This window comes from Danio rerio, chromosome 5 (assembly GCF_052040795.2).
Source record: "Danio rerio strain M-AB ecotype USA chromosome 5, GRCz13ab, whole genome shotgun sequence".
In the NCBI taxonomy this organism is placed as follows: Eukaryota; Metazoa; Chordata; class Actinopteri; order Cypriniformes; family Danionidae; genus Danio; species Danio rerio.
The window spans coordinates 16,361,585-16,387,822 of NC_141025.1; the positions used below are offsets into that span (position 1 = coordinate 16,361,585).

General features: G+C 35.6%; 2 protein-coding genes across 18 annotated transcripts in view; one reads left to right on the top strand and one right to left on the bottom strand.

Annotated features, from left to right (window-relative positions):
• taok3a (TAO kinase 3a) overlaps positions 1–6,501 on the bottom strand; it is a 135,523-nt gene extending 129,022 nt beyond the window's left edge. For 4 of the 14 annotated variants that reach the window (XR_015491028.1, XR_015491025.1, XM_087253303.1 and 1 more), the window contains exon 1: positions 5,041–5,448. The gene's annotated coding sequence lies outside the window, so the exon portion shown is untranslated. Of the gene's footprint in view, positions 1–717; positions 1,130–1,344; positions 1,511–5,040; positions 5,449–6,351 lie in introns of those variants that run through there. The other 10 variants (XR_015491027.1, XR_015491024.1, XM_087253302.1 and 7 more) reach the window with 3 other exon arrangements.
• An 86-nt stretch (positions 6,502–6,587) lies between these two features.
• Positions 6,588–25,288, top strand: suds3 (SDS3 homolog, SIN3A corepressor complex component). 4 transcript variants are annotated; one of them, NM_001003493.2, is made up of 12 exons: positions 6,588–6,809; positions 9,151–9,220; positions 9,610–9,665; positions 10,527–10,598; positions 10,733–10,752; positions 10,840–10,996; positions 12,605–12,700; positions 13,369–13,430; positions 15,207–15,252; positions 15,351–15,456; positions 23,374–23,458; positions 24,699–25,288. In NM_001003493.2, exons 1-12 carry the CDS (start codon positions 6,698–6,700, stop codon positions 24,795–24,797), a joined length of 981 nt encoding a protein of 326 aa, NP_001003493.2. In that variant the 5' UTR covers positions 6,588–6,697; the 3' UTR covers positions 24,798–25,288. The 4 variants fall into 4 exon arrangements, 2 of the variants coding, with proteins under 2 accessions (NP_001003493.2, NP_001418042.1); NM_001431113.1 differs by having other exon boundaries at positions 15,207–15,228; XR_015490122.1 differs by having other exon boundaries at positions 6,596–6,809; positions 13,369–14,339; positions 14,717–15,252; positions 24,699–25,285.
• Positions 25,289–26,238: the final 950 nt, after the last annotated feature.

Below are 26,238 nucleotides of genomic sequence, written 5' to 3' on the forward strand. Positions count from 1 at the left end.
TGCGCAATGCCAAAAGTGTAAAGCAGTCTCTTTATATTCATTACAAAATACAATTTACATCAATCCCACTTTTACATTTTTGTATATAATGTTTTGCTGAATAGTTATAATTTATAGTTTATACTATAGTTATAGTATAGGTTTATAGGATATTTCTTTAATTTTATTTCTAACATGATATTCCTGTGGTAACAGCCACACTTTTCCCCCCAGCAAATCAGTTGATCCTTAAATAAAGACATCCAGTAAGATTGAATATAATGGTACAGTGGTGATTTCTCATGGAAAGGGGTACGGTTAGCCTTATTATTACTCTTGGTATAGTAAAAAAGGTTTTGCCAACATATGATTTATTAATATCAAAAGACGATGTATCAGAGGCATGGTCTTGGTTAATACCCCCAAATAGCATATAGACCCCTAAAGGAATTGAACTAATAACAGTTGAAAGAAGTCAATGAGTTTCTGACAAGACCAATTTGAGATGAATCTTTGAAAAGATTCGATTCAAAAAAGCGATTCGTTCAGACACTGAATTGTTCATTTACAATGGAACCAGCTTTAAACAATCCACCACTGACACAATACAATTTACCTATCAGGCTACTTTTATAATAAGACATAACGATTGAAAATTCCAGTACAAACCGCACCAGCTGACATCACTGCTAGTTCATGGACAACAACGACAGCACCAAAAACGGAAGAAAAGGGTACCTTCATTCTCATGGCGAGAGCTCTATCCTGCGCTCCTCATCATGGGCATAAACTTGATGATGGTTTCAGTCTGACTGAATAAACGCTGCATGTGTGCGGGAGACGAGCAGCTTAAAATAGAGACTCAATTGAGACCAGGGGAAAAGAGCCACGGACACCCATAAACGGCTCTGACATAAGCTCTCACTTCTCCAAAATATGACAAATTAACCGCGCTTTACGTTACTAAAGCAAAGCGCGTCTTTACGCAGCTACTTCCATAGTAAACGAATCACTCATCTCACGCGTTCGTCCTTCTGATAAGTCAACCTGCATTAATATGAAACGACTATTAACGCACTGAGGATTCGCGATGAATAGAGGAAGTGAAAGTATGGGTGGTAGATTAGTGAGAACAGTTAGGTTAGCGAATGACTAGCTTTTCCAAACGCCAGCAGGTGTAGGATAAAATAATTAAAGTCCCATAAGACATAAGGATCTCCGCGTTCAATACCTCTGGGTTGTATTTAATAACTTTTGTTTGCATGACTTTGAGATTAGTGTGCATGATGGATGTATGTCACGCAGAACATTGACAGTTTTATCCACGAGACCCATATGGCAATGTAGTAAAAAATAGCTACTGACCTCTTTTCTGTAGGGTGACCGACAGCTCAAAATTCACCGTCCTAAAAACATTTATTCCAGTCGGAGATGGGGTATTTTAAACGCTTTGATGGCCCATGATCGTCTGTCTGTCGGACTTCCTGAATGAACAGCCGCGTGCGCACATACTGAAGTTCAGTTAGACACTATTCACACACACGGAAATAAAGTGCATGACATCTCGACTCAGTATGCAAAGCAACTTGTATCCTCTTATTTCAGAGCAAAACAATCATATATGGGTAAAAATAGGAGCATGTGAGGATACAATAAGGAAAAAAACAAGATTATGTATCGTGAACATTTTCAGGATAGATGTTAACTTAAAATGTTGTCTTTTTATACAAGTATCTCCTTTTTCAATGCTGAGATTTTACGTTTGCCCTCAGAATTTCACTGTAATCTGTACTTGTTTCCATTAGTTGCAACATTTCCATGAGAAAAATGTACATTTAAATGTTTGTACATTCATTTACACAGACATACTCATATATTGGAACGTACTGAAAAAAGTGTTGCATGCAGAACTGTTGCAAACAATTTATTTGTGTTGAATTTAAACAAACAAATTAAGTTTAATAATGTTCAACTTAATTTGTGTGTTTAAATCCAGCCCAAATAAATTGTTTACAACACTTAACATAAAAAATTAAGTAAATTCAAGGAATCATCTTTGAAAATCTTTTTCAGTGTGTTGTGTAAACAAGTCTACATATTGTGTTGGCAATTCCAATCCTCATCTAACTTCACTGCATATTACAAAAACATGTTTTATTATAACAATTGATAGTCATTCAATCATTTTCTTTGGCTTAGTACCTTTATTCATCAAGGGTCACCACAGCGGAATGTACCGCCAACTTATCCAGCATAGGTTTTACACAGCAGATGCCCAGACAGTACTGGGAAACATCCCTACACACTCATTCACACACATACACTACACACACAATTCACCTATTGCTTGTCTTTGGACGTGCAAACTCCTCACAGAAATACCAACTGACCCAGCTTGGACTCAAACCAGCAACTTCCTTGCTGTGAGGCGACAGTGCTAACCACTGAGCCACCGTGGTGCCATTGATAAAGTCAAAACTGTCAAATTAAATTAAAATCTAAATAAAAAAAACATTAAATTCTCTTTATAGAGTGCTGAGATGTTACATTTGTCTGTATTTCACTATTCTTCCAAGTATATGTGGATGTATGCGTGTGTGACTGAGGTAAAGTTGTTTTTTATTCGCACATTCGTTCAGTGACAACACACTCCCAATATTGTCTACCATGATACTTTTAATATTTGACGGAAATCACATGTAAATATGACTTCAAAACAACATTAGCACTATTTAATTGACTGTAAACATTGTTGTACTTTGATAGTCGCAGGCTCCTGATATGATTTCACTATTTAGAGTTGAAAGAATACTTTTCTAAAATTATATTATTAAGAAGAAAGTCCGAATGTGTGAATATAAAAACAACTTCACTTCAATCTGACCCAGCCAGGACTCAAACAAGCAAGTGCACTGAGCCACCGTGTCACCCTTTATAAAGTCAAAACTTCCAAATTAAATTAAATCCTAATTAAAAAACAATTAAACTTACTTTTTAGCATGCTGAGGTGTTACATTAGTCTGTATTTCTCTATTCTTCTAAGTATGCATGTAATATATGTGGATTTATGGGTGTGTGATTGAGGTAAAGTTGGTTTTATGTTTGCACATTCATTCAGTGACAACTTGTCACACGCTCCCTATATTGTTTACCATGATACATGGATATTTGACTGAAATCACATGTAAATATGACTTCAAAACAACATTAGCACCATTTATTTGACTGTAAACGTTGTAAACTGATAGTCATTGGCTGCTAATATGATTTCCCTATTTAGCGTTTGCAAACAATACCTTTCTGAAATTATATTAAGGAGAGAGTCAGAATGTGTGAATATAAAACCAACTTCACCTCAATATGTGTGTGTGTGTGTGTGGTGTGGTGTGTGTGTGTGTGTGTGTGTGTGTGTGTGTGTGTGTTAGTTCAAACTGAGTATTACAAGGTATACTTGTATTACAAGGAAGTCAATTACCAACTTAAGAATTATGAATGTACTGTCTTTACAGCTCACAAGCAAAAAACTGCATTAGATCATAAAACAAATGCAAACATAAGCCCTAAAACCAAAATTATTGGATGTCCTCTGTTTAGTCAAGAGGTTTAGACAAACACGAGTATCATTTGAGCAGTTGTAGTAAATATTCTACTTCGTGAAGTCTAACGCCTGTTTCACACCGCAAGCGTCAGCGGCGCGTGAGCAGAGCGTGAGCAGCGCGTGTGTTTTCGGCGTCCATGTTAACAGATTAGAGCTTTCATACCGCACGCAGCAGCAGCGCGTCAGAGCGAGGCGTGAGCGTCGCCGAAGCAGCAGTGCAGCGATAGTTTCGGCGCTGGGTCTATTTTTGACGCGCTGCTCACGCTCAATTAAAGTGACAGTGCATTGATAATGACCAAAACACATTGAATGACAGTAAAAAGTAGCAATTTTACCCAATAAATGCGTTAATAATGTCAAATGGTTTATATATAGTCATTCAAATGAACTTAAAACGATTAAAAACGGCAACAAACATTTATTTAGGCCCAAACTACAAAACCGAATGTAAAACAATTTTACTATCAGTTTTGCTTAAGTTGCACACTAGTGTTGTAGGAGAGGGGAAATAGAATATTTACGGGATTTGTAGTCCATAGCGAAGTGTATTGTGGGTAGTGTAGTGCGACACGCATGCTGGATGATGTGAGCTCGCTGTGTTCTGTGCAGCTAAGCAGAGGAAGAAAGTTTTAATCGGCTTTGTTTTATGTTCACTCGAGTTATTCCTACCGGGAGCTGTTTGCACTGTGAATCTGACAACACGAAAATAAGTAAAAGAATGACATGCATTAATTACTTTTGTCCGTCTCATCATCTGCACGAGCATGAATTAACGAGCTGTTATTCTGCCGCTGGACATCACTGAAGCGGAGAAATTAACACTAGTTTGATCATGTATAAATATCATTATAACTATATTGTATAAATATGATTATAACTAGGTCTACAGCAACCTGATAATCAAAAAACAAATGACATGATATCACAGGCGATTGTCTTCTGACTGTAGACAATTCTCATATAAGTTAGCTTTAGAAGCATACAGTACTATTTGATCTATAAAATTTGTTAAATAAACATTTGCAGGTTAATGAAACAGCATAGGAGGGGCCTTGGTACAGATGAAAAGTTTAAAAAGTGTATTTGTATATAGAGGGGTAACTAGATAGAATAGACAGAGATAGGTTGATCTCAGCAGCAGCTGCCGAAGAGCTGCGCGCTGCAGACGCAGCTGGTGTGAAAGGCAAACGCCTGCGTGCTGCTACTGCTCGACATACGCGCTGCTCACGCTCTGCTCACGCGCCGCTGACGCTTGCGGTGTGAAACAGGCGTAAAGGTTCAGCAAGGGAAAATCAATCGAGCGCAGAGGGAATCTATGGAGACGCAAATAGTGACACCAGATACGATAAAGACGCTTTTAACAGACGACGGAGCGTAACACAAATAAAACATGCCCTGAAAGACAAAACAGACAGTCTAACGAGGCCATAATAAATCTGTATGCCAAAAAAAAACGACCTTACCCAGACAAGCAAAGCTTTATCTTTAATCCAGGTCCAACTCCATAGAAGTCCAGTTATAAGCAAATGTCTTCTTCAGACGAATGAGCGCTATCCTCAATAAGGAACAGTACAGATCCACTTTATTTCTCCTGTAGCCCTTGTAAGGTGGGATGTCGAAGGAAATAAACTTCCAAACTCATTGCAATCGGCGTCTTGGTGCTCCTGCACCTGAAAACGCATCAACTTGTTTATTTTCGACAGACGTCATGACTATCTCGACCGTCTGTGTGATTATAAATCGCCCATGCAGTTCATTTTATGGTATCCAGCGTGGATGTCGCAATAAACCCCGCGCGACTGACAAAGAGCTGACAAGCATCTGACGCTTTTAAAAACCCATCGTACCTGCTACAAGGTAACAGCGCTGATAAACGATCTCGCGAGTCAAACCGCTTTTTAAACTCAACGCCGCCATCTGCCGGTTGGATGAGGAACAACTCCCCTAGACACAATAGAAATGACAGTAGCTATCAGAAAATTGATTATAACACAGTCAAATGATAATTAGATAGATGGTTTACCGTAAATTATTTCACCTGTCCAGTCAATATAATATAGTATTCAATTTATGTGTAGTTAGATTGAACAAGCAGAGGTTGGATTGGTTTTCTTGCTAATTCATCAAACCATCAAACCATTTAATAACACCTGTTATTAGTTAAATATGTAAATCGATAACAGATCCCTAAATAAGTGTTGTTAGCTTTTATATTTTATTTTAAATAGCTTTGTTGTTGCTTTGTTATTTACAATCAATGTAAAATGTTGTTCATTGTTGTTGCATTTCTTAAACGAATTATTATTAATATTATTATTATTATTATTATACAATTCTCTATATCATATTTTAGACTATATTATTATTATATTATTACATTCGTAAAGTAGTAATAGTTGAAGGAACCTAGACTAGTAGTAGTACTAGCAGCAGCAGTAGTAGTAGATTACGCAATACAATTGAGAGGCTGTCAGAATACTGAATACAGTAATTATTTTACTACAGTTAATATTTATATTTTTCCAAAATAATATTAAATATAATTCACTTACAGTTGATTCCACTTTGTTCGTCAGAAACAATGTCAATAATGATTAAAAACAAACATTCGGTGTTTGTGAATGGGCAAGAAAACCGTAGCCAAAGCAGTCTGTGAGATGAAAATGAAACTCGTTCTGTGTCATTCATTCAACAGACGTAAATAGCGACACTAAAATATAGATGAGCATGTCTTTTCTCATAAGTCATTTCAAAATGACATTCCGTACGCTTACCTGAACGTTATAAGGTTTCATGATTGAGAAGTGTTTAGCCTTATTAACTTCAGAAATTCTTCTTGTTCCTTGAATGATAATAAGAACAATACGCGGACAGAGTACTCTCTCTTTCTCTCTCTCCCCCTTCCCATTTCTTCTTTCCCTTATGTCATAATTGCGCACAAGCGGTTCATACTACATTTCCCATCATGCGCTGCTCGAGCATCTCGACCAATCAGATTCCTCGGCCTACCCTCCCGTTGAAAAAAAGAAGAGGCTCGACAGACTGAAAACGTTGTCGGTGCTGTGTGATTGTTTACACGTTGGTGTTTCCTGCGGTGTTATCAATATTTTAAACTAATAAATGGCCTCGACTTTATTGTCACCCATGGTGGATTATTATAACGACGAGGAAGAGCTAGATAGCGTTGATGAAGATGAAGATCGCAGTTTCAGAGGCAGAGACTCGGAAGAAGGTGAATACGCACAAAAATAGCCAGTTTACATTTTAATACAATTATATAATAAATTATTGATTAAAATTATCATTTTAGTTGTGAACCTGTAAGTTGATAGCTGTTTGAGCGCCGATATATGTTAACGTAATGAAAGTGTATGCATGTGTTTCGACTTGTATGCTCGCTGGGTTTTTGCAACTTCATTTGAATTATTTTATGTTTATTGTGATCGTTTTAGACGTAAATAGGGACTGTGTGGGAATTTAACTACATAATGGCTATAAATGTTGTCATACTTGTGCTTTTTGTGCTCTCCAGCCTGTTGATAAACAGCTAGCAGAGTTAGCATAACGTTACGTCAGGAAGCATGAAGTTACTATGCTGTTAAAATGCTTGTAAAATGAGACCCACTTATTTGTATTAAGATGTATCAGAGGACGTTCTTGCATTCAAAGTAGAATATTAAAAGCTGATTAGTTGTAGTTGCTAATATTTGGTTTGGTTACTTGCTCAGATGTAGGCTCTAGTGGTGTTGTAAAGATTTGATATTAACGTATATTTATGAAAATCAAATCAGTCTTGAACTACAATCGTATTTGAATGCAATTTCTTTTCAAAAATGTTTTGTATTTAACTTGGGTCTATAGAAACCTCCGGAAAATGTAGAAACGTGCTTTGTTTTTATTATGCATTGCCAGCATCCTCAATGCATATAAAGTTCATCATCCAGTTTTGAGAAAAATAAAGAACTGATGAATATCAAATGTTCCCTCACCACATATACAGTTGAAGTCAGAATTATTAGCCCCTCCTGTTTATTTTTTCCCCAATTTCTGTTTAACGGAGAGAACTTTCTCCCAACACATTTCTAAGCATAATAGTTTTAATAACTCATTTCTAATAACTGATTTATTTTATCTTTGCCATGATGACAGTAAATAATATTTGACTAGATATTTTTCAAGACACTTCTATACAGCTTATAGTGACATTTAAAGGCTTAACTAGGTTAATTAGGTTAACTAGACAGGTTAGGGTAATTAGATAATTTATTGTATAATGATGGTTTACTCTGTAGACTATCAAAAATATATAGCCTAAAGGGGCTAATAACTTTCTCCAGAAGAAAAAATATTATCAGACATAATATGCAAATGTCCTTGCTCTGTTAGACATAATTTGAGAAATATAAAAAAATATATATAGTAAAGTCAAAGGGGTGCTAATAATTAAAATATAATTAAAATATTTAAACATTAAAATAAAACCTTAATATTCATTTCAATTCAATTCAGCTTTATTTGTATAGCGCTTTTACAATGTAGATTGTGTCAAAGCAGCTTCACATAAATGGTCATAGTAACTGGAACAGTGTGGTTCAGGTTTTAGTGTTTAAGTTCAGTTCAGTTCAGTTTAGCTCAGTTCAGTGTGATTTAATCATTACTGAGAGTTCAAACACTGAAGAGCAAATTCATCGATGCGTAGCTCTACCAATCCTGAACCATGCGAGGGAGTGGCGACAGCGGAGAGGGAAAAAAAACTTCACCTGATGGGAGTGAAGAAAAAAAACCTTGAGGGAACCAGACTCAGTTGGGCACGACCATTTTAATTTCTCCGCTGGCCAAAAGTCTTGTGCAGAGCTTCATTCGCCGTGGTTTAGGCTGGAATAATAAACATTGGAAAATACAATATTACCCTATAATAATTAGTTAGTATAAGAATCACTCACCAAAACTGCATTTATTTGATCACAAATAAAATATAACATAATTTGAATTCAATAAGGGCGACACAGGGGCTCAGTGGTTAGCACTGTCGCCTCACAGCAAGAAGGTAGCTGGTTTGAGTCCCAGCTGGGTCAGAGTTTGCATGTTCTCCTGGTATTGACGTGGGTTTCCTTCAGGTGCTTCGGTTTCCCCCACAGTCCAAAGATATATGCCATAGGTGAATTGGGTAAGCTAAATTGTCCATAGTGTATGTCTGTGAATGAGAGTGTCAGTGTATGGATGTTTTCAGTACTGAATTGCAGGTGAAAGGGCATCCACTGTGTAAAAACATATGCTGGATAAGTTGGCGGTTCATTCGTCTGTGGCAATCTCCAAGCCGAAGGATAACAAATGAATGAATGAATAAATAAGATAGCTAGTGTAAACTACTTGACTCACTTACCATATAAATATATTTAAACTACACTGTCTGTCCGCTAGATGGCGCTATATATGTTTACAAGTCATTTGAATAATCTATGTTCAAAACTCAGTGGGATCATTTCTAGCTTTAGTGCAGTTAAGTGTCGTCAGTATGTACCATATATTATTCTATTGCTCTTATTGAATTTTTTATTATTGTTTTGTTATAGACACAGAAGATGCCAGTGAAACAGATCTTGCCAAACATGATGAGGACGACTATGTCGAAATCAAAGAGCAGTAAGTATTCCTTCTGACTGACTACCATTCACTTATGATTTATGTGAAGGGATTCTGTACATTAGAGCTATTTTTATATCTCTCTGTCTATCTGGCTGACATACATCTGAAAAATTGTATATAACTGTTATTATATTGGTATTTACTTATTTAATTGTGTATGTTTACATCTATATAAGTATGTTGTAAAGAATGCTATTTGTACAATTAATTAAAATTAGATTTGAATTATTATATTGAAAATTGCATATGTTAAAATTGCCTTTGATGCTGATATTGTGTTAAACCATAAATAAATAAATCTTACAAACAAATCTACTATGAAATGCATGCTTTAAAATAAAACTTGAACATTTATGAGAATTATTCTGTTTTTGTCTTGAATTTAGGATGTATCAAGACAAATTGGCATCCTTGAAAAGACAGTTACAACAGCTGCAAGAAGGTAAAAGGAAATACTCTTACTCATTATTAAATCATGTTTATTTACAATTAGGGCTGCACGATATTGAAAAAATCTGACATCGCAATAGTTTTTTTTCTGAAATATTTATTGAGATATGAATAAAGTTGCACCAAATGGCTGGAGATCACTAATATATATATATATATATATATATATATATATATATATATATATATATATATATATATATATATATATTATATATATATATATATATATATATATATATATATATATATATATATATATATATATATATATAATTATATATATATATATATATATAATTATAGATATATATATATATATATATATATATATATATATATATATAATTATAGATATATATATATATATATATATATATATATATATATATAATTATATATATATATATATATATATATATATATATATATATATATATATATATATATATATATAATTATAGATGTATGCCAAATAAATATATACATACTTGCTAACTTTTTTGAGAAATATGTCAGAACAAGGGCCTGGTTTGACTGATATTGTTTTAATAAGGTGATGTAGCCTAGTCAATACCAAAAGATAACCAAAAAGTTGGATGATAACCTTTGATCAAGATTTTATACCAATGGAAGTGTCCTTATATTATGTATGTCTAGTTGAAGTTTGAATTACTAGCCCCCCTGATTATGAGCCCCCCTGTTTATTTTTTCCTCCAATTTCTGTTTAACAGCAAGAAGATTTCTTCATACATTCTTCTATGTATGTATGTATGTATGTATGTAGGTATGTATGTCAGCTAAAAATAAGTCAAATAAATCAATTTCCTGCCTGTGCAATGCATTTCCACAGGCACACTGCAGGAGTACCAGAAGAGGATGAAGAAGCTCGATCAACAGTATAAAGAGAGACTCCGTAATGCTGGTACAGATGTTTAATAATAAAGCTTTTCATCTCAATAACACTTTCAATATCCAAGAGATGATATTACATGATTATTACTTATTCCCTGTTTTTTTTTTTCTGTCCCTCTTTTTTTTTTTTTAAATAAATTTCAGACCTCTTTCTACAACTTGAGGTAAGCAGTCATTCATACCTTTAATGTATTACTGCAGAAAGACAGCATCTATGACATGTTAATTAATATTAACTTAATGTCTTGTAGACAGAGCAAGTGGAGAGGAACTACATCAAAGAGAAAAAAGCAGCGGTGAAAGAATTCGACGATAAGAAAGTGGAGCTGAAGGAAAATCTTATTGCCGAGCTGGAGGAGAAGAAGAAGATGGTCGAGAACGAGAAATTAACAATGGAGCTGACAGGAGGTGAGGAAGCGAAAAAGAGAGATCAGATAGAAAAAGTGCATCTAGAGAGGGGTTTTGTGCAAGCCATTGTTTAGATTGCAGTTGTGGAGAACAAAATGCTGTTCCTATAGCTAAGTGTTTAGCTATTCTCTCGTGTCAAAAAAAAATCAAGCAATAGTTCACCCAATAATGCAATTCTGTCATCATTTAGTCTTTCTCATGTAATTCCACACCTGAATTTGACAATAGGAGAAGATTTTTACTATACAGCATGGACTGAGAGGATTTTCTAGCATCAAAAATACAATTGCAGCAAAAAGGAAAAGTGCTCAGTCTTTCTGTTGAGCTCATGGAAAAAAAAAGTAGCGATGGCCGAATAATTCATTCAGTGTTAACTCTGATCTGTGTTTGCTAATCAGCCATTATCAGTGTTAAGAGAATTTGGAATGAATTTTGGTCTGTTCGTTAGACAAAGGTATTATCTGATTTTTATGAGACTTTAATGTGCCAAGGATAAAAAAAGTTGGAAAAGAGAGGAAATACAAATGTAATATTAGTTAAAATTTAACTCCCCCTCTCGTGCAGTGCCCTCTTTATTTTATTTATTTGTTTTTCTGAGCAAAAAAATTATTGAAAATCATAAATTTTACTGTAATTTGCATAATATTATATATTATTACATTTATAATATATCATAATTTTTATAATTAATTTAATTTTATTATTTTATAATTATTACTATATTTATAATATTTTCTAGTTAATGAAGTTTTTAAACTAATTTCGAGAGGAGCATGTGATATGATTGATCGTAGCTGGCCTCTTATCCGTAACCATTAATATTTCAATCAGATTGATACAAGCCCACTATAAATAGACCGAATCCCCACTTCCAACCCCTCTCCTCTGTTTCCTTCTTTACTTGGGGAAGCTCTCGAGACCTACCTGATCTCGGACCCCCTTACATGCTAAAAGACCTGACGGGAGCCCTGGGCTCAATTATCTCTGAGCCCAGGGTTCTTTCCCAGGACAGCATGCCAAACCTGCTAATGGCGTCAAGCAATATTATCTAAGTGTAAACTCTTGAATTGTTATTTAAAAATGTTATACTTTGCTATGCTTCTAGCTTTTGCCCAATTGTTTGCAAGCTATTAATGTTTTAAAAAAAGCTTTAGTATGACTGCTTATTTTCGTATGTACTTAAGTTCTGGTCAGAATATGTATGTTGTTTAATTTGCAATGAATACATCTGTCATGCCAAACTGTTAATTCATGAATATTTTAACATTGTATTTTTACAAAGTCATTGAAAACATTAAAGTAGGCATTTTACCTGCAGTTTATATGCTTGCTATGTGTTTAAAATCTCCTATTTAAATATAATTTAATGCAGACACCAAAATAGAAGGTGTCCTCTTTGACCCTCACAGAAGTTGTATAGATAACTATTGTATTTTAATGTTTTTTTTTGAAGATTGAAAACCTAAGTGACCATTAGTAATAGCAATGGCATGAGAAAGCTCTACCAGTACAGTTTTTGGAACTGATACTTTTTTCTTTTGTTTCATTCATTTTTGTATAAGATATTTCTTCAAGCACTAAAACTTGCTGTCTATTATTGCATTTTAGATTCTATGGAGGTAAAACCTATCATGACCCGGAAGCTCCGGCGACGACCCAATGACCCTGTGCCCATTCCAGACAAGAGGAGAAAGCCTGCACCTGATATCCTTCATAGTCACTGGAAACACTCAAACCCATCATATTCAACCACAAACATCACTTTAAGCCATAGTCCCCCCAAAAAAGAAGTTTACTCACTATTTACTCTCCCAGAAGTCGTTATAAACCTTTATGAATGTCGTTCTTCTGTTGAACCAAAAAGAATGTTAAAAACTTGTAACCATTGACTTCCATAGTAGTAAAAACAGATACTATAGAAGCCAATGGTTACAGGTTTCCACCATTCTTCAAAATATATTTATTTGCATTCAAGAGAAAAAAGAAAGTCATAAATGTTTGAAACAAGTAAAAAGTGAGTGAATAAGGACAGAATGTTAATTTTTTTAAGTATCCCTTCAAACCAGTCATATCTCCTTTTGTAACACTTTAAAAGAAAGAAAAGATATTATAGGAAATTAATGTTAATTAATATTATAGGAAATGCTGTGAAAAAAATTCTTGCTCAGTTACACATTATTTGTAAAATATTTGAACAAATAAAATCAATTTCACAGGAGGGCGAATAATTTTGACTTTTGACTGTTGTTTAAAGTCAACTTGCTGCCCTTTAAGTATAAAACAGCTATTGTTGCTACCGTATCTTTAAGAACCTTCATTATGTAAACGAGCTTTGTTTTCACAAATGCTCAGGTTTTCTTAACTGTCCTCACCTCAGTTAAATTATTTACTCTCTGATGAACAGATCATGGAGGATCTGAGAACATTAAACAAGGTAAGGTTACGACTCAGCGAAATGGTAATGAGCTCTCATTTTTACGAAGCTCCATAAAAGTCTTGCTAAGTACAGATTTCGGTGCCCTACAGATGCAGTTTCATAGTACGTTTTGGCCTCATTTTCCAGATCTTATTCTGCAGCACTATCATAATTTATCAAGTTGTAATACTCATTTGGAAAAAAATAGTGTGATAGGAAAAGTTTAATCAAAAAATCCATTTCATCAAAACATAATGAAAGTCCTTATGACTCACATCTCCTCTTTGATAAAAGGATATCGTTTTTCCCCTTAAAGCTCGATATTAGATAATAAAAAGCAGGATCGCCTTAAAATTTCATTACATTTTATTACTTGAAATGATACATTACAAAATTCATATATTTCTTGGGGACAAACAAGAAATTGGCTGTATGTACATAAAAAAGGCTGCAATTCACACCTTGAAAAAGAAAGATTCATTGAATTTACTCAATTTTTCTTAAGCTAAGTGGTTGCAAATTGTTAATATGGGTGAAATTTGAACAAATATATGTAGTCATGTTCAACTTAGTATTTAAAAGTTGCTTAGAGTGCCTTAAAATGTGCACTTTTTATTCAAAGTTTGACGTAATCACAACTGAAAAACAAATAGAGGGCATGACATAGAGTAGCTCCTCCCCTCAAAAACCAGCCAATAGCGTTTTGTTTGTATCACCGATAAATGAGAATGGGGCAGGGCATGTCAGATACTAGAGAGCATGTGATTGGTCAAGACTTGATGAAAAACTGAAGTATGAGATGGCGTGAAACAAAAAAACATGTTGATTTGTTTAGGCCGATGGTCTCAAGCTCAATTCCTGGAGGGCAACAGCTCTGCAGATTTTAGCTCCAGCCACCTCTAACTCACATCGGCTTAATAGTTTCTAGTTGTTACACCTGGCTCAAGGATGTAACATAATGAGGGAGACGACAAGGAGAAGTATGATCAAAAAGAATATTTATTTAGCTCAATTTAAATTATATAATCAAAATATCAGTATCAGTGTGTTCAATCAGTGTGAAATGCAAATGTATGGATGCTGTAAATGTTGTCAGTGATAGTGTATGGATGCGAAAGAAAGCATAAAGGCCAAATAGGAGCGCGGCTCTGGCCAACTGCCAAGTGAATGGACAGCGGCCCCGACAAACTCTCTGCCGGGGTTTAAATAAGGGCGCTGACCAGCATCAGGTGCGCTGAAGGCACGCCCCCAATCTAGAAATCAAAATCAAACACACAAACAAAACAACGCAGTCCTAACACTAGTAGTCTTGAACACCTTGATTAGTTGGACCAGCTATGTTAAATTAGGGTTGGCCAAAACTCTGCAGAGCTGCGCCCCTCCAGGAATCGAGTTTGAAACCTATGATTTAGGCGAAGTAAAACTACAAAGTACAAGTTTGACGTATTTATATATGTTTTATATCTTCTAAACGTGAATTTTGGCACTGTTTTTTACCACAGCTTTTTGTATACCTAGCTTATTCATATCTTTTAAGACTAAAATACTGCTAAAAATGTTATTTAAATTTTGGTAGACCTTTAAATTCAGCTCATATAAATTGTTTGCAAGCACTTAACTTAAAAAAATGTAGTAAATCCAATGAATATTTTTTTTGTGTGCAGAAAATCGGAAAATAACACTGACACAGTGTTAGAATTACTGGACATTAGTGTTTGACCAAGAAATCAGGTTGCTCTTCAATGTCTGTCTTGTTTTAAATCAATCTGTCTTTTTGCTTCGTTTTCTTTATAGCTCAAATCTCCGAAAAGACAAGGTATGGACGTTTTGTCTTTTAGAGGTGATTCCCCCCACGTAATTTCCAGTTTAATATAACCACAAAGTTTTTAAATTGAATTGCAAATAAACTGAAAATCTATGTTTTGGGATGTTTCTTAGCCTCCCCGTCTTCTCCAGAGCACCTCCCGTCCACTCCAGTTGACACCCCATCTCAGCGATATGAGGCACGGATAGAGGAGGGCAAACTCTACTATGATAAGAGATGGTAAGGTTCTCTCTTTTACTGGGCTTGTTTTGAAGGGTATTGGTGTTGTTATAGCCTCTGCCATCACAGGCTAATTGCTCATGCGTACAATGAAACACTGGCTTCTGAATCTAGCAGGGAGATGCAACTAGAAATGCATAGAGTCACTTAATAATACTTCTGCTGACCACAAGATGGAGCAATGACACTTCTGATTTTCATTACTACGATACTACATTTTACATTAACCACAGTGTCTCTGTTTGTCTGTCTTTCTATCTATCTATCTATCTATCTATCTATCTATCTATCTGTCTGTCTGTCTGTCTGTCTGTCTGTCTGTCTGTCTGTCTGTCCGTCCGTCCGTCCGTCCGTCCGTCCGTCCGTCCGTCCGTCCGTCCGTCCATCCATCCATCCATCCATCCGTCCATCCATCCATCCATAATCCATCCATCCCTCCCTTTATCTATCTATCTATCTATCTATCTATCTATCTATCTATCTATCTATCTATCTATCTATCTATCTATCTATCTATCTATCTATCTATCTGTACACTGTAAAAACCATTTGAGGAAATCTATTGCAATAAACCATCTAAGTTCAAAAACTAAACCTAATGAGTACTGTCAACCTATTATACTTGAGTAAACAAAGCAATTTGGGCTCAGTAAAACCCAATAAATGAAGAGAACTCAAACCAACTGAGTACTGTAAAACCCAATAAGTTAAGGCAACTTGAACCGTTTAAGGAAACCGATTACTACAAACCATTGAGTAAAAAAACAAATTTATATGACTTCTGTGAACTTACGTCATTAAAGTTGAAGCAATGATGTGTTTAATTTATTTTTCATATGAGTAGAATTAATTTTCAGTCAATTTTGAGTTAACTACACTCATTTCATTGGATAAAATTGACTGTTGAAGTTTATAGTTTAGGTCTATAATATCACACAATATCATATTTAATCATATACATATCATATATCTAAATAAACTAATTATTAGCCCTTTCTGTGAAATTTTAATTCTTTTTCAAATATTTTTGAAGTACTATTAGTGACTTCTTTCAGCGCTTTTTTTGTAATCTTTTTAATAACTAATTTATTTTGTCTTTGCCATGATGACAGTATAAGATACTAGTATTCAGATAAAGTGCCATTTAAAGGCTTAACTAGGTTGTTTTGTAGCCAATCAAAAAAAAAATCTTAAGATAGCTAATAATGTTTACCTGAATGTTTTTGGGATTTAAGACAATTTTATTTATTTATTTTTTATTCCAAAAAAACAAAGAAATAAGATGTTCTCCAGAATTTTTTTTTAAAAGAGAATAATTTGAAACATTTCCTTGCTCCGTTAAACATCATTTGGGAAATAAAAGTTTGACTGAAGGGCTAATAAATTAGTTTTCAGCTCTATACTGTAGCCTATTTCTTATTCCCTACTTGTATTCTAAATTAGATTTTTATTGTGATTCTTACATTAAATTAGCATTGCATGTAGATATAAACTCTATTGGATGTTCATTTATTTAATTCTGTTAAAATAAATAGTAGAATTCAGATTTTTAACTAGTTTGTACTGTAGGGATGGTGTTGTCTTTAATATCTCAGAATGTACTTTTAAAGCTGTGATTTCAAATTCTTAAAACTATATACAGTAGAGATCGGCCAGAGATCGCTATCGGCCGATAATCACATTTCATGACTCAATCGGTACTTGCCAATCTCACCAGTCTCATGAACCGATCGCAAATGTTTGTTTAAAAGCAGAGGACATTTATCAACTGAAATCTTTTTACATATCAGAACTGAATGTTCTGTGTTTTCAACAATATTGCAAGTTTATTAAATCCTGGCTGGAAATGTTAGGGAATATTTAATAATAAAGCTTATTGTAATACACGTGTTGTAATAAACAGTAGTTTATGGACCTTTTTCCTTTTAGTAAAGAAGTAATGGATTTATAAGTGCCTCCTTATGCATCAAATATGCAGCTCAAACTTCATTGAGACATGTTGATTTTTTCTTCCGTGATTTGCAATGTTTACAAATTGCTTTATTAATGATTTTTCTTGCCAATTTTTAAAAAATCTGTTTCATCTACTATTTTCTCTAAAGCTGCTTGTAACCATGACATGTCCACACTAAATGGTTATAAGGGGCATGCTATTAGGAAGTATATGCAACTTCTTGAATTTATTCTCTAAAGTAAGGCAAGATCTCCACTTAAGTATCATACTTTGACTGAAAGTGTGTTTCATGCATTATAAAGCTTGAAGCATTAGAATTGGTACTCTGTATTGGCCGATCACAATGACAAGGAATTGATTCTCAGTATGGGCAGCAAAAATCCTTATCGGAGCATCCCTAATATACAGTTGTACTCAATTATTAGCTCTTCTTTAAATTTTTTCCCAAATATTTCCTAAATGATTGTTAACAGGGCAAGGAATTTTTCACAGTATTTCCTATAATATTTTTTTTTCTGGAGACAATCTTATTTGTTTTATTTCGGCTAAAATGAAAGCAGTTTGGCGAGGCAATGGCACAGTAGGTAGTGCTGTCGCCTCACAGCAAGAAGGTCGCTGGTTCGAACCTTGGCTCAGTTGGTGTTTCTGTGTGGAGTTTGCATGTTCTCCCTGCCTTCGCGTGGGTTTCCTCTGGGTGCTCCGGTTTCCCCCACAGTCCAAAGACATGTGGTGCAGGTGAATTGGGTAGGCTAAATTGTCCATAGTGTATGAGTGTGTGGGTGAATGTGTGTGTGGATGTTTCCCAGAGATGGGTTGCGGCTGGAAGGGCATCCGCTGCATAAAAACCTGGTGGATAAGTTGGCGGTTCATTCCGCTGTGGTGACCCTGTATTAATAAAGGGACTAAGCCAACAAGAAAATGAATGAATGAATGAATGAAAGCAGTTTAAAAAAAAAACATTTTAAGGTCAATATTATTAGCCCCCTTAAGCAATCTTTTTTTCTTTTTTTTTTGATAGTCTACAGTACAAACCATCATTATGCAATTCGCCTAATTACTAAATAATACTTGCCTAATTAAACTAATTAAGTCTTTAAATAGCACCTTAAGCTGAATACTAGTATCTTGAAAATTATCTAGGAAAATATTGTGTACTGTCATCATGGCAAAGATAAAATAAATCAGTTATTAGAAATTAGTTATGAAAACTGTTTTGTTTAGAAATGTGTTGAAAAAATTAAGCAGAAATTGGGGAAAAATATACAAGGGGCTAATAATTCTGACTTTAACTGTATATTAAGGATGATCATAATATATAATTTTTAAAGTTTGGATGCATCAGGGGCTGATCACAGCAAATGCGCTTTTTGCGCTGAGCGGGGCATCTTTTGAATGGTTAACTTACGGCCTCGAGTGTTTTGCGGTGCCCTGCCGCTGCGCGCTGTGCGCTTGCAGTTGAAAGAAAATCAACTCTGGGCAGAAAAAATGTTTTACGTCAGTCGTGTCTTTTTTATTCTTCAATCAAATGAAAGCAGAGGTAGGGTTTTCATTGATTAAATGCTTATTTTCCCCGGAGCGATCAATTTTAGGTAGCCTACTATTTTTATTTAACATGAAAAAAAAAAAAAACTAATTATTGGACAAACAGTATATGCCGGTTCTTAAAAAGGATTCAGTCAGTGTTGTCGTTTTGAAATATAAACTTGTCATTTAGATGAAAAATATCTAGGGCAAGATTATTATTATTATTATTTTTTATTTAGTTTATTCTGTTTTTCTATGCTGTTGTTCTCTATGCTTTTGTTCACGTGTTAAAATAAATAAGTATTTTAAAATGCAATATTTAATGTGTCAGACACAAAGTAGACACGTCATTTAAGAAAAAAAATTAAATAATAATTTAATATTAGGCGAAGCAGTGGCGCAGTAGGTAGTGCTGTCGCCTCACAGCAAGATGGTCGCTGGGTCACTGGATCAAGCCTCGGCTAAGTTGGCGTGTCTGTGTGGAGTTTGCATGTTCTCCCTGCGTTTGCGTGTGTTTGCTCTGGTTTCCCCCACAGTCCAAAGACATGCGGTACAGGTGAATCGGGTAGGCCAAATTGTCCGTAGTGTATGAGTGTGTGTGTGAATGTGTGTATGGATGTTTCCCAGAGATGGGTTGCAGCTGGAAGGGCATCCGCTGCGTAAAAACTTGCTGGATAAGTTGGCGGTTCATTCCGCTGTGGCGACCCCAGATTAATAAAGGGACTAAGCCGACAAGAAAATAAATGAATGAATGAATTTAATATTAATCTGACCAGTTAATCATTAATATTCGGTTAACGAGCGCCAGTTGTTGGTTGCCAAAATTAACCGAAATGAGCATACTACTGTATATTTATATAGGAATATGCTTGTGATTTATTTCCAAGTGGTAGTTTGCCTAAACAGGGTAATATCTGTGGCAGTATTCAGGTCAGACTTTGCTGCCATAGTTTTACTCTTATCTGTTTAGTGATATTTAATAATGTAAACATCACATGCTTTACGATTAACCTATTGTGACATACAATCATCTGAACAGACTACAGTATATAAATCTTAAATTCATCGTGTCTAATAATAAGCGCAGAAAGCTCGCGGTTTAGGATGAGGTCTGGAGATTGCTTTGACTTCTGCGTTTGTGACATTAAACGTCATGAATGCCTCTGGATTTGTATGAGTGTGTCAGCATGCATTCATCCAGTCGTGCCCTTTAGACAGTGGGCTGCCGTAGCTTTCAGCACTGCAATCCAACCGGAATATTTGTGTGAGGAGATGAGCGAGCGAGCGGAGGAGGAGGAGGAAATGTGGTCCAGGTTGATACCGCAGGCATTAAATGTATAATGTTACATGTATATTAAATGCAGTTTTATTCAGCTGTTTAAATAACGAGTGGCGAGGTTGAGTTTTGCCTCTATCTGAACTTCACCAGAGGATGTTTGCGCGAGAAGGTGGAAGCCACAGGCTGCTTATGCTCTCTGTGCTCGCTGTTTTTAGGAGATGACAAGCTCTTGCTCTCTAATTAGTGCTGTTTGCAACCATTCTGTTACCACAGCAGAATATGTATATGTATATTTTGAATGTGTTACTTGACTACTTCATGTCATTTTGTTGTGATTTAACATAGAGTCAAATAAGGAAATCTAGAAATGAAGTATTGCCTTATCCAACTTTTAAAGGGATAGTTCACCTAAAAATTAAATGAACTCACTATTTATTTACTCTCCCTCAAGTGATTCCAAACCATCATGAGTTTCTTTCTTCTGCTGAGCACTAAAGAAGATGTTTTGAAGAAAGCGGAAAACCGTAACCATTGACTTTCGTAGTAGGAAAAACAAATACTATAGAAGTCAATGGTTACAGGTTTTCAGCTTTCTTCAAGATATCTTCTTTAGCAGGGGTGGGCAAAGTCAGTCCTGGAGGCCTGGGGTCCTGCACAGTTTAGATCCAACTCTAATCAAACACACCTGCTTATAGATTTCTAGTGATCTTGAAGACACTGATTTGCATGTTCAGGTGTGTTTGACTGGTGTTAGAGCTAAACTATGCAGGACACCAGCCCTCCAGGACCAAGATTGCCCACCCCTGTTTTTTAGTCCTTAAAAAAAGAAAGTAATGATAAATAGTGAAAGAGTTAACATTTCATGGTAAACTATACCTTTAAAGGGCAGCGCGGTGGCGTCGTGGGTAGCAGTAATGTAACGAATTACATTTAAATTTTGTGTAACTTCTTTACACAGTTACTCAGTTAATAACATCAGTTAATAAGCATGCCAGAACGTGAGCTGAAATGGCTCCAGATGAGAGTGTTTGCTTCTGCAAGTGGAAATATTGAGCGTAAAAACAAAAATACTGCTGTGAAATGTAGTCCATATCCAGTCTCTAAAGAACTCAACAAGACACTTGTACGAGCACTTGAATAGAAAGCACTCTATGACAATACTCGTCACAAAGGAGGACACCGGCGCTCAAAAACCCAGCTGTCCAGCTCAGCCTAAACAGGCTAAATTTAGTGCAGGATAGGGAGTGAAGGTATCTTTTGAATGTGAAGAGAAGCGTAGCTGCTTATAGGGCCGTTTACATATTGTGTATTTTGCGCACGCACATTCGTTATTTCCAATGGAGGCGCGTGGCTTGTGCACACATATTCCCAGGTGAACAGTTGAAAACCGTGAGACACGTGAGAAGAACTGACCGATCTGTTTCATACTTTGTATGAAATATACATATTCAGATAGACTAATTTCCTTAGAAAAACACAGTACTCCTAAACACTGCAGTGCTTTACTATGGATGTCAATGGTTACAGGTATCCGGTTTTCTTCTAAATGTCTTCTTTGGTGTTAAAAAAAAAACAAGTGAATGATGAGAGAATTTTAAGTTTTGGGCGAACTCTTTAAGTCTTTTGAATATGTCAAGCTGCTGTGATCAACCTTTTGTAATGTTTTTCAGTAAATATTAATTGACTGAAAGAGCTGCTGTTTATTTTGTATTTTATAGGTATAGTTTATATGTATGTAATGCTATGTAATTAGTAATCTATATTAATCTAATAAAGATTAGAATTTTCCAGTAGTTGTCATTTGTAATCTATTACTTTCTTAAAGGGCCATGACACCCCCCACTTTCAGTTAAAGTCATCTTTTTTCAAAAGATGCATGATTAATGGGCGTGGAGCTCCGCGAGCATAGTGCAGGAGTGGGCGTGGCCACCAGGGGAGAAGGGGAGCGAACAACTGTTGTTGACATTTAGCTCACAAAATGAGACACAAACCGTGAGGAGACGCATGAGTTTATAGTTCACATAGTTAAAATGCAAAGAAATAAACAGTGATTGAATGCCCTGCTATATTTGTTATTCGTAATTTCATATACACATAACCACAATTCATATAATTATAAAGATAATGTAAACACTATAAATGAAGATTCTCCCTCGATTCCCGGGTCTAAATTCTAGATCTTGAATGCAGACTCGTGCAGCAGGTGTCCTGACTTGCCTATTTTAACCATTAGCCCTGCTATTAATATAGAGGATTTACGCAAACACAGCAAAAGTCAACGTCCGCTATCTCAATTCTCGTACTGCTCTCCCGACAAAAATGCTTGCAGTACACACACAGCTTTGCTGTATGATCGGCCCTGACAAGATCACGGGCAAAAAACATGCAACAAACCCTGTGGATCATGGAAACAAACACATACGTGCCTTCATGAATGGCTACTGCGTGCCGTGGGTCCGTGTCTCTCAGCTTGCTTGAAACTGGCATGCCTTACCTTCGGAAAGCACGTGCTCTCATGAATAATTAAGCAGCTGGCTCTTCTCATAGGATAAGAAAACTCCGCTATGAATAATAATGAGAAACCGACGCGTCATCATTGCACTTGCAGTTCTGCGCTACGTCGCCGATTTTGATCCCGCCCCAAAAATCATTTTAAACCCGGAAGCTGAAATTAGCTGACAAAAGCTCAAAATTATCAAGTTTTTCCCACAATTAAAGCTGACAGGTGCTAACATTGTCTTAACTGATGCTCAACACACACACACATCTGTTGATATAAAAAAAAAGTTCTCTAGGGTGTCCTGAACCTTTAAAGTAACTTACCCAACACTGCTCGTCTGTGGAAAAACAAAAAAATCCAAATCTACATTTAGAAGCTGCCATTACTCACTTTGGCAGAAATGTTATTTTATTGAATTTTTGTAGCACAAACTTTTATATCTTCATACAGTGAACTAAATTCAGTGCAGAACCTGACGAGGCTGAGAAAATGACGACAGAATTTTCATTTCCTTGAAATCCTTTAAGCCTAAATATTGCTTTTTCCACCGAAGCGATGTGAAGGAGATAAGCTCACGTACAATACCTGACTGAGAGCATGCCTCTGAAGGGAATTTACTGTAATGGTGATCTTAAGTGACCGATGCCGTTATTGTTTCAGGTACCATAAAAGTCAAGCAATCTATCTGGAGTCCAAGGAGAACACCAAGATCAGCTGTGTCATCAGCTCTGTGGGGACCAATGAGGTTTGTGTCTGATTCTCTCTTCTGATTGGCTCTAAACAAATGACTGCGCTCTTCAAACTAATGACCTGCTCAGAGGGGGGAATAAACATCGGGTTATTGAGATCGGCCCAAGTGCATCAGCTTTTTTTTCGAGGGCCAGAAGAGGAAAATTCTCATTTAGTCTGCTCTCATTTATTGTAATCTGCATGCATATCAAATCGTACAAGGATGTCTTTCCGATGGCTTTTGTCTCATTTGCATCCTTTTAACGCCAGCATCAATAGCGCACCGCATAGATCTGGACTTTTACTTGCTGAGCTGGTGGGTTTCGAGTACAAATCACTGTTTAGGATTCATTTGTAGGTTGGTACAGGAGAAATACTCAAGCGCTTTTGTCTTGGATTTTGATGTTCTTGCAGATCTGGGTGAGTTGATTGATGAAGATTAATTTAGGACATAGTAGGAAAGATACGCTCAAAAAACTATTTTTGTTAAAATTAGTTATTTAAAATGAGCTGAAACAACACAATTCTTAAGGTTATTTTTGACAACAGCACATATACAGTGGGGGAAATAAGTATTTAACACATTACAATTTTTCTCAGAAAACATATTTCTAAAGGTCGACTTGAAATTTTTACTGGATGTTGGTAACAACCAAAGAAACCCATATATGAAAAGAAAACAAATCTAATTAGTTTAAAAATAAAGTTTTGTGTAATAAAATGAAATGACGCAGGGAAAAAGTATTGAACACATGAAGAAAGGGAGGTGTAGAAAGGCAGTGAAAGCCCAAACAGCAGCTGAAATCTCGCAGTAGTTCTTCAGCAACCCTCTGCCCTTCCTTATTGTAAATTAATATTACCTGCTTCAGTCCAACTTCCACATTAGCAGGATGATGAAGATGAAACCAGGTTGGACATTTCAGCAAGACAATGATCCAAAACACAGCCAAGGAAACTCTCAAATGCTTTCAGAGAAAGAAAATCAAGCTGTAGAATGGCACAGCCAATCACCTGACTTGAACCCAATATAAAATACAAATTAAAGATCAATATTATTCAAATGTTATTCCCAGGAAACTACATGACGTGTTGAATACTTTTTTCCCCCCACTGTACATATACACACACAGTATGACGCATGTTGTAAGATACATTCGGATATGGATGCAAAGGGAATAGATGCGTCTCATGGGAACCACTTGCCAAACAGTTTGTTTAATTGAGTGCTTTTGTCTTGGATTTTGATGTTCTCGCAGATTTGGGTGAGGAAGACGAGCGATAGTACGAAGATGAGGATTTATTTAGGACAGCTGCAGCGAGGGGCCTTCATCATAAGACGCCGGTCAGCAGCATAGATGACACTCTTTCACTTCCTCTTTTTCTTGTTCTTGTTTTTTTACCAACATTTTAATAGTCTTCCTGTTTTAACGAGTCGTCTACAATATGCTGAAGCATGATATCTCTTCCTGACTTTTCTTTTATTTTTCTATCACTCACACACCTGGTATAGACATTACCAAAGTTTATCATGAGATGTCCCACATTTTTCTATCTATCTTTCTGCCTTTTTCTGTTGTTCAATGAAATTTGCATTGTACATGTAATTCAGTCCCACCGTCTGAGGTAACTCCTCAGCGCTCTCTGAAGCGAGTAAACGACAATAGACTTTTGCATTGTATTCTATTGACAGTACAGCATTTACTTTGAAGTGTTTTGTTGATATGTCATGCCATAATCTATTCTCTTCACACATTTGTAAATGTACAGGATTTCAAATTACTTTGCAAGTTTTAATTTTGTACTCGGTCCGATATTAAATAAATCAGCTCATACAATACAAAAATAACATTTATTTCTGCAGGATTGCTTTGTTTTTTTTTTCTTTTTTCCCCATTAACAGGACTGTTAGCTGACCTTGTCTTTTAGTGGCTCTTTTTCTTGCATGTACAATGAGAAGCAATTACATCCGTACTTATATTCCTGGCAGAAACAAACACTTTGTGCAGAAACAAAGTGCTTCTTGTGGGTTTATGAGAATTATTTCAGCTTGTTGCTTATAGTGCTTGGATATAGAAAAGCTCAAGATTTTGATCATTTGGAAAACTCAAAATTGTCGTTTGAGTTTGTTTTGCAATTGGCTAAACTTTTTTACAAACCCAGTAGTTGATCATTACGTAATCGACAGCATTGTATACCCCTATAATACAACATTTGCCTCAGGATTTTGCTTCTTCTGTCTTTTTAACTCTTGTTTTGATGGCAGAGTCCTGACCCTAGTCCTGTCTTGTCTTGTATGTTGTGCTCGGCTCAGGTTTTATTGGGTCTGCAAAGCACATAGCTTTTTACTATGTTGTTTCAATGCCCTTTATTTATTTTTGAAATGCAAATAAAGATATTTTAAATAAAATCTGAGAGCTCTCTCATCCTCCATAGCAATAATCCCAAAGCGAAAAACTTTTCAAAGTTGAAACTTTTGTGTCCCAAAAATCCTGTTAAAATGACAATGTTCATCAATGCAAAATGGCACTTGTGTAACTGTAAACATTGGAATATGTAAGGAATAATGTGCAGCCTGTCTTGATGTGGAAGACAGAGGCAAACAAAGTTTTTCTGATTACAGTCGAACCACTGAATCACATGTAATGTTTTGACAATGTAATGTTTTCCTTCCTGTTATGGACTTTCGATATCTCGCAATCCTTGCTGTCTGAGAAGGGTCAGAGAGCTCTCAGATTTCATCTAAAGTATCTTCATTTGTGTTTTGAAGATATTCCAAAGCGTTCGGGGATGACATGA